The sequence below is a fragment of the Palaemon carinicauda genome, chromosome 5, assembly GCF_036898095.1.
Source record: "Palaemon carinicauda isolate YSFRI2023 chromosome 5, ASM3689809v2, whole genome shotgun sequence".
In the NCBI taxonomy this organism is placed as follows: Eukaryota; Metazoa; Arthropoda; class Malacostraca; order Decapoda; family Palaemonidae; genus Palaemon; species Palaemon carinicauda.
The window spans coordinates 98,557,919-98,573,515 of record NC_090729.1 but is presented as its reverse complement, the minus strand read 5'-3'; the positions used below and the strand labels follow the sequence as shown (position 1 = coordinate 98,573,515).

The window sequence follows — 15,597 nt, the reverse complement described above, 5'->3', positions numbered from 1 at the left end:
AAGTTGCTCATCCACTTATATAACCATTGACAAACATTGGATTGCCAAGATATACCGTCGAACACGGTATTCAGCCTATCCACTTCTGGTATCATTTGTGAACAATGAAAAAGCATTTGACAGTGTGCACCTGCCAATTTTGTCGAGAGGCCTACGTTATGGCGTTCCTCTTAAATATGTAAATTTGATTAAATCTACTCATGAGCATAGCAAGTGCAAAGTTAATATTACTGGAGCACTATCAAATGAATTTCCAGTGAACAATCGAGTACTCCAAGGGAATGTGTTGTCACCTATGCTGTTTATCCTCCTCATGGATTTTGTAATGCATAGAACAGATGGGGATGGTGGAGAAGGATTGGACTGGATTGGTAACAGGAAATTAAGGGACCTAGAGTATGCTGATGACGCTGTCCTTATTAGAGCACCGCATGACTTACAAAGCTTGCTCATCAGAATGCATGAAACATTAAATATTGTACTCAAGATAAATAGAAGAAAAACAAATATGATGTGAGTGGAATATGCAATGGAAGATGAAATATCATTGGCAGGAGAAAGGATTGATGAGGTGGAATCCTTTAAAAGTTTAAAAACTATGCTCTCAATACAGGTTCTTTAGAATTGAAGTTAAATGAAAAAATTAAAAAGAATAAAATCAGACAATGGCTAGTTTAAGTACAATTTGGAAATCAAATCGCCTGAAATTACACATAAAAATCTGGCTGTATATCAGTTTTGTGAGATTGGTGTTACTGTATGGACATGTGTCGTTTTATAACAGTGAAACAATATCCAAAAGATTTTGTAGATTTGAGAACAAAGCCCTCAGAAGAATATTGGGAGTTGCAGAGCAGGACAGGATTAGAATTGAAACTAAATGATAGATTACTCGTCCGTTTGTGGATGAGCTCATGGTGAGGGGTAGATGGAAATGGTTTGGGCATGCCCTTTGCACTCCCCAAGAGAGATTAGTACACAAAACTTTCAACTGGGCTCCACAAGGCACTACAAGAGTTGGAAGATCTAGACCTACATGGCTGAGGACTATGGAGCGTGAAGTAGATGATGAATGGAGAAGTACTAATTTAAAAGCTCAAGATATTATAGAGATGATTGGGGAAATCTAACCGAGGTCCTTCTTGTCAATAGGCATAGGAGATGATGATGATGATGAGATATATTTAAAGATTCCAGATGAGTTGTAGTGAATAAGTTCAACTACATCCAGGGGTAAGTCTCCAACGACATTCTTACATCACGAAAAGAAAACATTGATAAATTTATATATCTTAAAATGTTATAAATTATAATTTTTATAAATAAGTTATTTAATTATATATTGCACTTATTAATTTCCCCATTCTTCATCTACAAAATCCCCATTCTTCTTCTACAAAATAGGAACTGAGAGAGAGAGAGAGAGAGAGAGAGAGAGAGAGAGAGAGAGAGAGAGAGAGAGAGAGAGAGAGAGAGAGAGAGAGAGAGAGAGAATGTGTGTGTGTTTTACAAGGATTTTGGATGTCTCAAAGACTTCTTAGTCCATCCACGGAGACTCCATTTGCTCTTTGGTAGAGCGGTTTAGTTTTAGCATTTAGAGTTCTTATGATCTTGTCTAAATTATTATTGAACTTGTTTACCATGTTACTGTTTACTATATATGCTTTAAGTCTATTCCAGGTATTTGCTATTTTGTATAAGAAATTGCCACATCGAGTGGTGTTGTATCTTTCAAGTTCCAGTTTGTATCCATCATCTCTGGACTGATTTGTGCTAAGAATTAATAGATTGTTGTAATCTACATTTGTCCCCTTAGTCGTCGAGTTTGTAGATCAAGTAAGTTCAAATGTTCCATCCTCCAGCTATATCCAAATTACCTTAGTATTGGACCTAGTTTGGTAGCCCTAGGTCCAGTCTATCTATATCCTTCTGAATACTTGGAGCTCAGAATTGGACTCTGTATTATAGATGGGGTCTTACTAATGATGTGTACAGCTGTAGTACAATGTCTTCGTTTCTGAATTGTCTCTTTATGTAGCCTATTAGTTTCTGTGCTTTCTTTTCAGCTTTTGTGCTCTTTGGTGAACTTCAAATTCTTGCTGATAATAATAAGGTCTTCCTCCTGGTCCACACTTTCTATTTCATTACCAAGCAGTGAGTAATCTAACTGTGGGTTGTGCATGAATTAAATTTCCCACAGTTGAAAGGCCTTTGCAATTTGCTGAACCATTCTCCTAGCTTCATTAGACCCTCTCTTAAGGCTTCTATGTCTTCCGAGTTTGCAGCAATAATGACTAATTTAGTATCGTCGGCAAATTTGGCTACTCTACTAGTTATCCCTAAATCTATGTTGTTAATGTAGATCAGAAATAATGTCTCCATTGATTACAACACACTGTTTTCTGTTTGTTAGACAATCTTCAATTCATTCAGCTGGCTCATCAATGATGCCTAGTGCACTAATTTTGACCATTAATTTTCTATGAGGAACTTTGTCAAAAGCCTTTTGAAAGTCTATGTATTTGATATATATAGCCCTGCTTTTGTCATAAATGAAATCTATTCATATGGTAACTAATAATGGCTATAAACGAACTATATGAAAACTATATCGTATAACATACTGGTGCTAATGTAGCCTAATATTCCTCAATAAGATATTTCAAATAAATTAAGAAATTATATAAATACGTCATTCTCATGTGCGTATTATGTCGATATGGTAGCAGGACCTTCAGATCATCTGATAGAAACCAAAAATAAATTATAGAGGTAAGAGTTGCAAAAGAAATGGAAAGCAAAACTGTTTCCTTATAAGGAATACAGTTAACGTTAAATTAATTCATTCAATCAGAAAGGATTGATATTTGTGTCCGACTATGGGGAATAGCCGTTCGGTCGTTAGCTTGACTCGAAGCTTTGCCTATTTTTCTTGATAAATTAAAAGTAAATAACTTAATGCTATTTAGTATAGTAACTATTAGTGTTAATGATAAGTAAAATGAATAATAAAATTAAACTTATGAATTAAATGACTTAAATTAGTAATTGCCTAATAGGCCTTAAGTTCGCGCGGAAATTACCTCCGAGGTTACCACAGCCACGGTGAACAGTTCCAATAAAAAGTACTCAGTGGAAAGGTCGGCATCTTCTTAGGATATTAACGCTGAACAAAACTAAACGTTCTATTTCCAAGACCACGACAATTTTGGAACACGTCAACGTCTACCTTTTGTGATAAGTGATCTATATTATTCTGTATCTTTGGACATGTCTAGGGAAGAGGGTAATGTAGGGCAATGTCACAAAGTTTTACTAGTGGATCTACTATTTGATGCAAGTTGTTTTGGTTTTTGAATAATTGTTTTGTTCATTAAATATAAGTAAGGTTGGAATTAAAATAAATTCTTACACAGCACCACACTTGATGACAACCAAAGGTAAACAAAAAAGTTGGTAATTGAAAAGAATACAAAAATGCTTTAATGGAGAAAATTAAATAATGATATACAGTAAGAAAGTATTGATAAAATATAACTTAGATGATTGACGAACCATGACACAGTACAGTATAATAAAACTATGGAAACTTCACTTTTCAAGTTCGACATACGTCCAGATCGACTTAGGACTCGTCCCTAAGTCCCTATCTCGGTCATAAGTCGTAGACTACCTGTAAAGCACACAAATGAAGTTCACAAGTCAGAAAAAGTGATTTAATCACATGTAAATAACACATGAACACAAAAAAACAAAAAATTATGTCTGTACAACTGGCTTGCAGTATTCACTCATGGGAAGCGTTGCCATATCTACCAGGAAAACATATTGTACGGCATAAGATGAATGCAGACAAGAAATGATAGGGCCATTTCTAACTGGACCTTTAATCCTCTGCCTGCGTTTGGCCTGTAAATCATTTGAAAGGCTTTATATCAATAACATCTTACGTGTGGCATTGGCTGAGACCATGAGCCACGGAAATATGACCATGATAATTTTCACAAGTTTGAGCCATCAGCAGTGTGCCAATACCCTTAAGAGCTCTCTTGCTCTCGCACCTCTGAGAACGATATTTTCGAGTACCCAACGTTTTCCAGGATCAGAGATATCCTGTCGTTGCTAGGTAGCATGGTCTCAGACGTGTTCCACACACAATGAAGCCTGAAGGGTCGCCTTTACCAACCTCTCCATATTCAGAGCCTTCACAGATGAGAACATCAGTATGTCCAGCGAGTTACCTATTGGGGTAGTTGTCACTCACTTGTGTGAGTGAGATACAGCAGGCTGGTTTGCGAGAGCAAGCAGGTGTTGTGTTGCGCTCGCTGACCTAGATGGCAATCTTTGACGAGCAGATCACGCCTAGTGAGCTACCAAAGGCAACTACAGTATGTGCACTGGAGACTACGAAAGACTCACAAGACCCCAGAGGTTAGGTTAGGCACACTGGATTGCATGATGATCACTATCTGCGAGCTCCTGAGAGTTTAGTTCCGAAGAGCTAAATCGTGCTGGCGCTCTGAGCAGCCTGAAGAGGTGAACTCCCAAAGACAACCTCTCACCTTTGCGAAGAGGTCAGCCGTAAAATACAGAAGGGACAGCGGGCTCAGAAGGGAGGAAGAATAAGATTAATCTTCTTGTGCTGACACCAGAGGGAAGGTGCACTGGGGAGGAACTATGACTAGAACCATCCTGCAGATCCTCAGGTGGTCTAGGATCTAAGGAGGACTAAGGTCCGAAGGGCACAAGGCCAGACAGGAGGGACTCCTTCCTGTCAGCTCTAGAGGAGGAAGTACTGAAGCCAACCTTGCTATGAGCGGGTGTCTTCACCTGCTGTGCACCCCTGGCCAACACCTCCGAGCCGGTCCTTAAGAGGAGGGAAACAAAATTCCCAAGGACGGCCACAGAAGACACAAAGGGTCTTGGGATACGGTCTTCCCAGGAGGATATATCTTCTGCCTCACTAGGGGAGGAGGAAAAATCACCTGACACGAAGGTTGACCGAGAGTCAACCGACCATCATTCTTACACAACCTTTTCCCAGAGGAGACCGATCGAAAAGTATCAGAGAGAGTACCAAGGGAAAGAGAAACAAGTAGAGATTTCTTAAACCTCGAGGAAGACCCCGAAGGCAAAGAATCACTTCAAGACTTCTTCCTGCTCCTGCCATCCCGCTCCCTCTGGGAAGATGACAATCCCTACACTCTGGGCAAGGGGAAGCCTCCCTGCAGGAGTGTCCTCTACACGATGCAAGAATGCTGGACACTGCCTCTTCCTGCCACGAGACCACGGGAGGTTTCATTAGGGTTGGCACCTGGATGGGAGGTACCACAGAGGTGGAAGGGTGTGCAGTCTCCACAGGCGAAAGCCTAAAAGAATCTACGAAAGGGATATTCCTCAGTGATCTCGATCCCCTATGAGACCTAGAGAAACTTGCATGTCCTGAACACATTAATTCAATCTGAACAAAGAAAAAGTTTTGAATTTTAGCCAACCAGTAAGAATGTGGAAGGAGACATCTTTTGATGACCACGGCTGATATCAAAAGTGAAGAAGGTATGAAAGAGTGCGGGAAGGATCCTCTCCACGCTACCACTGGTAACATTCGTAAAGGTTGTTGACACCTCATTGAAAGTTTTTATAGCTGTATGACAGCTTGCCCTGACTTCTTCTTCTATGTAAAGATCACAAGGTTCTTATTTGGTGTAGAAATAAAGTATATTTCTTTTCAGAAAAGTGCATAAAGATGAATTGTACCAAACATTTCTATAACCAAGTTGGTAAAGAATGGCCTCAAATGTGATTAAAAAACATCCTATCTTCAAACACAGATACATCAGTGAAAGATTTATTGATGAAACATGTATAAAAGTAAATATATTACCATCTCCTAATAAATCTTCAAGGCTTTCACTTAGCTCAGCATCTTTCTTTTTCTTCTTTCGAGGCTTTTTATTTTCAAAACTATCTTCAAAGTTATCATTGAGCTCAGCAGCAAAAGATGATGAGTGTCTTTTTTTAAGCTTCTTCCCCATGGTTTTACCTGTAAAAAAAAAATTAAAAATTAATAGTGATTTGTAGTTTTTTTAATAATACAAACATGAGTCCGTAAAAAGGAGTATGACTTCAGCAAAGCAAACGGCTTTTGAAACTTTTAATGAGATAGCAGTAGTAGCTGGCAGATAAGTAAGCCAAACCCACCAGTCACGTGGAGTACTTCAGTACTATTATTAAAAGGAATTTTACCAGCGCAATGTGCCAAGCTTGACTCTTACAGAAATGTACTCTCAAATTTATATATAAAATCTAATGTATAAAGAAAAAATAACTCTACAGTAGATAAAAATAAATCTAAGATAAAAGAATCTGCAATAAATATAAATACTACAAGTATTAAAAACAACTTGTATTTGCCCAGCTACACAAAACCCAAGTCATTTAAATGGGTTACTCCTAGTTCCATTTTCTATGACCAACCAATAATAAAAGAAAAGTGGTCAAGTTGCCTCATGATTGGTTACCTAACAACTGTTGTGTGGCTGACAGTAGGCTTCACTCATCTTCTGGTTCCGGTTACGATAATACGTCTCCCCTTTTCTCTCTGCAATACCTACTTACATTATCCACAATGGATTATCCTTATAGTGGTAGTCCTCCGTGTCTTTTCTTTATTGCTGTCACTATGTGTGCTTATCCTTATCTGTACTATGCTTGTGCCTAACAATGGCTAATGCAGTGGTAAACGATATTATGTGGAATCTCCATGTGGGTAATGTAGGGAGTGGCCGTTCTCACAGTGGGAGAGATTTGGAACTTGATGCAAGCTAAGAGAAAATTTTTCTACCTTGTCTTCTTCCAGGAATGGAAAGAAGCTTAAGATCTTTTTGGCGTCGAAAGATATCCCCCATTCTGCTCCTTCGTGTCTTAAGCCTTCTTAGGCTCAATAAAGGAGACGACAAACATAATGATAATCTAATTATTGATGATCATAATTCTTATATCTATTATCACCGAATATTGATCATGTGCCTAGTGCTCCCGATTTGAGGCTTGTGATAGATCCCTTGGCTACGGCTGCTGCGCTCTCTAAGCTAGAACCAGTCCAAGTATCCTTGGCCCCTGATTATTCAGTAATGCATAGATCTTGATTGCCTCCAATTAGCATATTGAGTGGTGAGCCCTATATGGCTACAATATCTTAATCCAGGATGACTTTTCCCCCTTTTACCTATCTCCCTTCATAGCATTGAAAGTCACCCTGGCCCTCATTCCCGTACATGGAACCCTAGAGTCGAGACTGCCATTATAACCCACACACAGGGGCCTCGACACCCCTCTCCTCTTATGAGTTCTCTGGACTTGTCCCAGAACTACCTATTACAATGTATGAAAGTTGATTGGACAGCTTCGGCTGTGTCCAGAACTGTAACTTTGGCCAGAACAAGTTTCTCTGAACCTGCTTGGAAGTCGATATTATCGACAACACATCCTCTAATTCTGTGCTTGTTGACCATACATGACTCAACCCAGAGAATACCTCTGGGTTGAGTCATGTATGGTCAACAAGCACAGAATTAGGGGATGTATTTTTTATCGACAACACATCCCCTAATTCTGTGCTTGTTGACCATACATGACTCAACCCAGAGGTGTTCTCGTGGAAAATGACGCCATGCTGGCGCGTGATGACGTCATTAAACATGGTGCCTCTCCAACGCATGATGATATTCCTCCATGTGATGACTGATACTATGTCACAATAATGCACGTTTAGATCGTGCTGCCAAAACCTAAGATCTTACATGAATGGAACTTCCTCATGATCACGTTCCATCATCAGTTTGGCTTAATATCAGATAGCTTCGGTTTATAATCCCCAACTACCTCCTCCTCATAATAACCCAATAACCATTAGTTATATGAATGACACACCTGTTGCATTACCACAACATACTGGAACAAGTTCAATGCCTAATGTTCATAATTCAAATTTTTCATGGTTTTTTTTTTCTTCAGAAACAAAAATTTTCAGGTGAATCTTCTTTTCAAGCTCAAGGTTACCGGAATTGGCCCCCCCCCCCCCCCCATCCCCCACCCTTTTTAAGCGAGTGATAGCCACAACTGCAACAGGTGACGTCACAGTAATTAGATACCTTAAACACGTTCTTCATAGAAGGCACCTAAAGTGGCTTGCTTTGAAGAAATCCTTCTCTTCTCATAGGTTGAGTTCTGGAAGAGAGTTCCCAGTCATTCCCTCGCCAACTACTAGAGGTTGAAATTTGTATTCTAGGAGTGATCATGACTCCTCCCATTCTTTATCAGCCTCCTCTCCATTCACTGAAAGTTGTAAGAGAGAGGCAGGGTGTTCGAAGCTACATTAAATCTTCTATTATGCCTACCAAGGTAGGCCCATCAGTTATCTTTGAAGGGAATACATTTAATGCGCAAGATATCACTATTAATGACTCCGGAAAATCTCGCTGAGTGGGCGGGTACTAGCTCAGCTGATGTAGGCACCCTCGAGGTTTAAAGCATCGCATATATTATTATTATTACTAGCTAAGCTACAACTCTAGCTAAAAAAAGCAGGATGCTATAAGCCCAAGGGCTCCAACAGGGAAAATATAGCCCAGTGAGGAAAGGAAATAAGGCAATACACAAACTACAATAGAAGCAATGAACAAATAAAATAAAACATTTTAAGAACCATAAAAACATTAAAAAAGATCTTTCATATATAAGCTATATAAAAAAAGGGCATATTAGCCTGTTCAACATAAAAACATTTGCTGCATATTTGAACTTCAAAAAACATTTGCTGCATATTTGAACTTTTGAAGTTTCATCAATTAAACTACCTGATTAGGAAGATCATTCCATAACTTGGTCACAAATGGAATAAAACTTCTATAATACTGTGCAGTATTAAGCCTCCTGATGGAGAAGGCACAGCTATTAAAATTAACTGCATACCTAGTATTACAAACAGGACAGTACTGTCCGGGAAGATCTGAATGCAAAGGATTGTCAGAACTATGAAAATTCTCATGCAACATGCATAAAAAAACTAATTGAACGACAGTGCCACAGATTAATTTCTAGATCAGGAATAAGAAATTTAATAGACTGAAGTTCCTGTCCAACAAATTAAGATGACAATCAACAGCTGAAGACCAGACAGAAGTAAGTTCATAACTGTATGAAGAGAGAAAACTCAAATTAAGAGGAAAGAACTCCTTTCAGTCTAGAGGCTGAGCAGTAGCCTTTGCTTGCCAAGACTGAAAGAAGCTTTCCCTCCTGAAGATATACAAGGACCTCCGCTATTACTGGAATAGTGGCATCGAGGGGAGAGCTACCCCTTCCACGACACAAACCATAGAAGACAGTCCACCTGGCCAGGTAGACAGATGCCGAGAATCTTCATAGGTATACAGACATCCTTTTCACAACCTGTTGCAAAAACCCTCTCTGTGAGAGATGCTGGATAGTCTCCAGCTGTGAAAACGAAGAGAAGCTACTGCCTTGTGGTAGATGTTCACATGTGGTTGGTTGGGTAGATCTTGTTGTGGAGGGAGCTTTGTTGGGAGTGCTGTTAAGAGTTGCAGAAGGTCTGGGAAACCACTCTGCGTGATGCTATAGCGGAGCTATGAGCGTTATGAATATGTTGTTGGATGCTCTGGTCTTGTAGAGCACCCTTCGCATCAGACAGAACAGAGGAAAGGCGTACACGTCGATGTTGTCCCACCATTGTTGGAATGCATCTTGGCAGAGAGCCTGGGGGTCTGGGAAAGGGGAGCATTAGAGCGGAGCCTGAAGTTCAGGGATCTTGTGAACAGATCCACAGTCAGGGAACCCTACAAACCCAGGACTTTGTTTGCTATCAGAGGACTCAGAGACCATTAGGAGACCACTATCCGAGTCACTCTGCTCAGATTGTCTGAAAGCATATTCCACTTGCCTGGAATGAAGCGAGCTGATAGGGACACCGAATTATCTTCTGTCCATAACATCTCTATTGCTACATAGCATAGGGGCTGCAAAAGGGTACCGCCTTGTTTGTTTTATGTAAACCACTACTGTGGTGTTGCTGCTCATCAGCTTCACAGAGTGACCTGCCAGAAAATGTTGGAACTGTTGGAGGGCTGCCCTCATCTCTAAGAGGTTTATATTACGGTACCTTTCGGACTCAGACGATAGCCCTTAGGCCGCGTAAAATTAGGAGTAATCCTGAGCTCCAGAAAGCCAGCGTCAAAATCTTTACAATCAATGTTGCCAGACGGGGCTGTTTTTAGAATGAGGTGCTTAACTGACTTCACAGAAGCTTTGGCGTGACCATTCCATTGTAGATAGGTTGATGTTACCATGTGTCGAACTCCCCATCTCTTCACAAAATCCCTGAACTCTGTGACAGTGAACTGTGGCCTTCCATCTGTTCTAAGACGAAGAGGAACACCAACTTCACAGAAGTATTTGCAGAAGATCCTGATTGTGTAAGAAGTGGTAGTATCACCTTTGCAGGGCACGACAACAGGCCATCCTGATAGGCGATCGACGACAACAAGGAAAGCTTCCCCTGCAACGACGAAGAAGCTGAGATGGACTCAAAGGCTCTTGTTGGGTTGTTGTCATTCATTAAAGGTTCCTGCTGCTGAGATGGCTGCAATGTCTACCATGCCTCACAAGCTCTGACCGTGTTGCCAATGTCAGAGTCGATGCCAGGCCAAAAAACTAATTGTCTTGCCCTGCGCTTAGTTGCTTTTACACCTCTGTGGCTCTCATGCAATTGGGACAAGGTGTGGCGACGAAGGGGGCAGGAACTACAACTCTTGCTCTATACATGACAATGTCACCATCAGCATAAAGATCTGCCCGTAGTTTCCAATATGGATAGCCTATACGGAATTGAGAAGATACTATCTGTTGCGACGAGGAAATACTTGTATGATACATCGAGTGTACGTGGGATCTGCTCTTGCTGTATCACCAAGATCTATCCTGTTGGCATCCTGAGCTGAATACTTGTCTGAAAGAGTAACATTGTTCATGGCTATGACAGTTCAGCAATGAGCAGCAGAAAAAGCACCCCAGATCTCGTCCTTCTGTGTGGGGTAGCTTACCAAGGCTCGAGACAATGCATCTGGAACACAGAGCAACTTACCAGCATGCCACACACCTGTACAGATGTAAGGCAAGATCTTCTCCTTGTAGCATTGGAGACGGGAGTTTTCAATGGCATCCAGCGTATAACTGTTCAGAATTGGTATGAGGGGCCGGTGATCTGTTATTAGAGTAAAAAGCTGTAGGCTGGCTAGATACAGCCTACACTTTGTCATTGCCCAGACAACGGCTAGCATCTCAAGCTCGATGGTGGAATAGCATGTCTCTGCATCGGCGAGAAAACGAGAACCCCACTGAACTAGATGCAGGTGTCCATTACCATGGTCCTGCAGGAAAGAATATCCAATGCCATTGAGACGTGAAGCATCTGTTTGAAGAACAACGGGTAGGTCTGAGTCAAAGAGGGCGAGAACTGGTGGACAGGTGAGAGCTAACTTGACACGTTGAAATGTTTCATCATGGTCGGAGGTCCAGACAAATGTTCTCTTGGGGCTCATCAGGAGGCGTAAAGGTTGGGCTACAATGGAGAAGTCAGGCGTAAATTCTGCTAATTGGCTGATCAATCCCATGTACGATCTGAGGTCTGTCAGGTTAGCAGGGGTTGGGAAATCCTTGATGGCACTGACTTTCACCGGATCAGCTGAGATGCCATCTCTTGAGAGATTGTACCCACGGAAGTTCACAGAGGGGGCAGCAACCACAAATTTATCCTTATTGAGTGTGATCCACAACTTGCGGCACCTGGTGAGCACTTCGTGGATAGGATGAAGGTGTGTAACGTAGTCTTCGTTGTAGAGGAGGTCGTCTATGAGCTTAACACAATTTTGGACACCTTAAAGGGCCATATCATCTCGCAGGCAAAAGACGTCGCCAGTAGCTGAGAAGCCCATTGGCCCTCTGCATGTATGAACCGACCATATGGCGTAATAAAGATGGTTAAATATCGATCTTCTGCAAATTCCATTTGCCAGTACCTGTAGAGAGCATTGGCTTTGGTGAAGTAACTAGCCTTTGGGTCCACACGACGAATAGCTGTGTAGGGTGTGGGTGAAGTGTGGGTTGGACAAGAAACTTGGCTGTTCAACTTGGTTAGGTCGACGCTGATACGTACTCCTGTCCCATTCTTGGCAACGACGACAAGAGGGTGGCACCAAACTGAATAGTCATCACCAGCAGGTTTGATTATCTCTTGGGCCACCATAGAATCAAGCTCTACGTTGACTTGGTCCTTAAATGCAAAAGGAATTGGTTTTGTTTTGTGGATGGCAAAAGGCACGGCACCATCCTTTAGGTGGATTCTCATGGGTGGACCAGTCATTGGCTTGAGAAGAGCTGTCTTCAAATCATCTTTTGAGAACAACAAATCTTTCCTTGGCTGATGAAGGTGATGTGGTTGCTGAGAGAGGTAGCTCCTTGCATCTATTAACATGCTTGACCTCCAACAAGGTTTGGCGAAGTCTGGAAATATTATGGCTAGTTCTTGACAATGACCATTGGATAAAAGTGCAACTTCCTAATTTTTGTGAACTCGAATCCTGGCATGACAGGATCGCATGCCTAAGGTAAGGGTAGCTTGTAATAAAGCCAAAGCAGGTGACATGGGAGATCCATTATGTTTACATTCGGTGGAGGGGGTTGCAAGCAGCTCCTGGAAAAACCCATGGTGTCAAAGTGTTGCTGACCGATAAGTGACGTCGGCACCTGTGTCCGGTAACATCTTGATGCGAGATTTGATATTGCTAGATGACAAGAGTACACAGATAGGTTTGAGTGTCTTGGACATGGCCGAAGGCGATCCTAAGCGATAACAGCTGGTCCGGGAATCTTGTGGTTTGTTGGACACTGAAGAGGGACCACTGTTGCTTAAAGATCTGTCTTGAGGACCATTTTCTTGATATCCTTGCAGCATTTATCGAAGTGTCCAATACGGTGACAACGACGGAACTGGACTTTGAAGGCAGGACACTTCAACGTCCTGGACCAATGACCAACACGGTCACAGTTTTTGCAGGTACTGTTGGCAGCGGGGCATTTATCCGGTTCAGGCTGACTGTCACAGTACTGGTATAAAGCAGCCGGCTTCGAGGACTTTGGCGAAGGTGGAGCCTTTCCACTTAGCTTCTCACTTCTCTTGTAGGCAGAAACAGCACATAACTGGCTAGGTGGCCCATGTATGGCAAAAGTTGCAGTTTTAGCTGCTTCATACGATCAACAGGTGGTGACTAAGTCTTGATGAGGAGAATTGGCCTCCAAGGCAATCAACTTCTGGACTCGCCCTGCATCTCTGATACCCATCAAGATAATCATTTTCAGCTGGGTCTCTTCACATGCAACAGCATTACCTGGTCATATATTAACTTCTGTGATGCAACGAAGTCTCACGTAGAAATCAGCGAAAGATTCTCCTTCCATTTGCTTACAGCTGAGTAACTCTGGCAAAGCATTTCATTCCTCAAATCCTTTATATGCAACAGTAGAGCATCCAGGATTTCATCTACAGACTTATCTGTGGAAGGAGAAATTTGTTATGTGTGTTCTAAAACATGCTGTTTCAAGGGTTAAACACATCCTCATCTGAATCATCTTTTTTTCACGTGAAAGATTAGAAAGATCCACCATGACGGCATAGTCATCCTACTGATGTCTCCATTCCCTGAACCTTTTGAATGTTGCATCTGCTTTCAGTAGGGGTGGTGTTCAAGCCGTTCCTTTCGGTGGAGGAAGGAGAGCAAGTTGATTGGAGTCCAAAGTTGCCTCTGTGCTAGGTGTAAGAATACCTTGATGAGAATGGACTATAGGTGCAAGAGTTTGGATGAGGGCAGTAAATATGACAAATTCAGGGGTGATTTGTATTTTTCCTAACTATGCAAATTCTAGCTATTTATAGGGGTATTACTTTCGGCGAAGCTGACAAGACAACCCATTAGAATTTAGCGAGGGTTAACTGCCCATCCCGTTAGTTGGTGGGGGGGGGGGGAGGGCTAGCTACCCCTCTCCCCCTCACACCTGTGATTAAGCTTCACTTTGCTTGGAGGTAGGACTTCAATGGGGGACAGGGTTGGCTGGCAAGTATGTATAATAGCTAAGGTTTGTATCATTAGGAAAAATACAAATTACCTTCGAATTTGTCATTTGCTCCATAACTGACATACAAACCAACTCTATTTATAGAGGTAACTCACCCATTAGGAGGTTGGCCATCCCTGGCAATCTGACTTTTTGGCCTTACCCAGGGTACTCCCTTTTGTGTAAGATAGTGCAAAAATAAGGAGACCCTAACACCTAGCTAAACCTGCTAAGCATGGACTATGGCCTACGCAAGCTGTGTGCGATCACAAACTCGCATTATGAGTCTTGCTGGAAATAACAGAGGAGACTGAGACATTACCAATACCACCTCACCAGGGTATGGGGATGCAACAGTATTGGGACAATACTAGGTTGCACAAAGGACCAATGGTATACCTGCAGAGGTTTGAGGTCAGCTTGTGCAGAGGACCCTGGATGCTGATTTCCCCGACAGGGGAGGATGAAGAAAGGAAAATAGCCAGACCTTCCTTTTTATTCACCCAGACTAAAACCCGGGTAACCAATGCCCTCAACCTTCTGCTACTTGTAGAATAAGGAGCTTGAGGTACTAAACCAGCTGTTGTGCATCCACCACAGGACCAATAGAAAACGTATCAAGGTTCCTGTGTGTCACGTCTTGCAGTAGTGGGCGGTGAACATAGTTTGGCATCTCCACACCCCCACTTGCAGTACCTGCCACAGAGTAATTCTTCTTGAAAGACCCTTGACATCGTGGGCTCTGGGACAACGTGCCGGAGGAGGATTGGGTTTCAGAGCAGGGTCAATGACCCTGCAATCATGCTGAGATGGTGTTTTTCGTGATCCTCCTCTTGTTTCTGGCCGTGCTAATGAACAGTGAGGGCACTCTGGGCTGCGCTGCTGCTATTCTCTTGAGGTAGCGCCTCAAACACCTTATTGGGCATAGTAACAGGTGATTTGGGTCGTCAGTTACAGAGCGGAGACTCATTATCCAGAAAGAGTTGAATCTAGGATCCAAAACCCTAGATTCTGAGTCTTGGCAACAAGCTGAAGCTTACCCCTACCCACCCTTTTGAATGGGTGACGTCAAATGAAAGACCATGAAGTTCGCTAACACGTTTGGCTGAGGCTAAGGCGAGCAGGAACAACGTCTTCCTGGTTAAAAGGAAATCAATTGCTTGTCGTAATGGTTCATACGGGGATCTTTCTGGGGACCGAAAAACTTGAACCCCGTTACATTGGAGAGGCCTCACTTCTGACTGAGGACAGGTAAGTTCATAACTGTATGACGAGGGAAGTTCTACCAATGAGGAAATGCCCATTCCTTTCCTTTTAAAGGCGAGGCTTAAGGTTGAGCGATAGCCTTCAACAGCTGAAACTGAAAGATGTATTTCTTCCCTCAATACACGAGGAAATCCGCTATTGCTGAAA

The 15,597-nt window shown here is 42.1% G+C and overlaps 1 protein-coding gene across 2 annotated transcripts in view; it reads right to left on the bottom strand.

Moving 5' to 3' along the window:
• LOC137641377 (nucleolar transcription factor 1-A-like) overlaps positions 1-15,597 on the bottom strand; it is a 690,267-nt gene that overhangs the window by 221,730 nt on the left and 452,940 nt on the right. For both annotated transcript variants that reach the window (XM_068373882.1, XM_068373881.1), the window contains exon 3: positions 5,885-6,043. In XM_068373882.1, the coding sequence (XP_068229983.1) occupies positions 5,885-6,043 (159 nt within the window). The remainder of the gene's footprint in view (positions 1-5,884; positions 6,044-15,597) is intronic.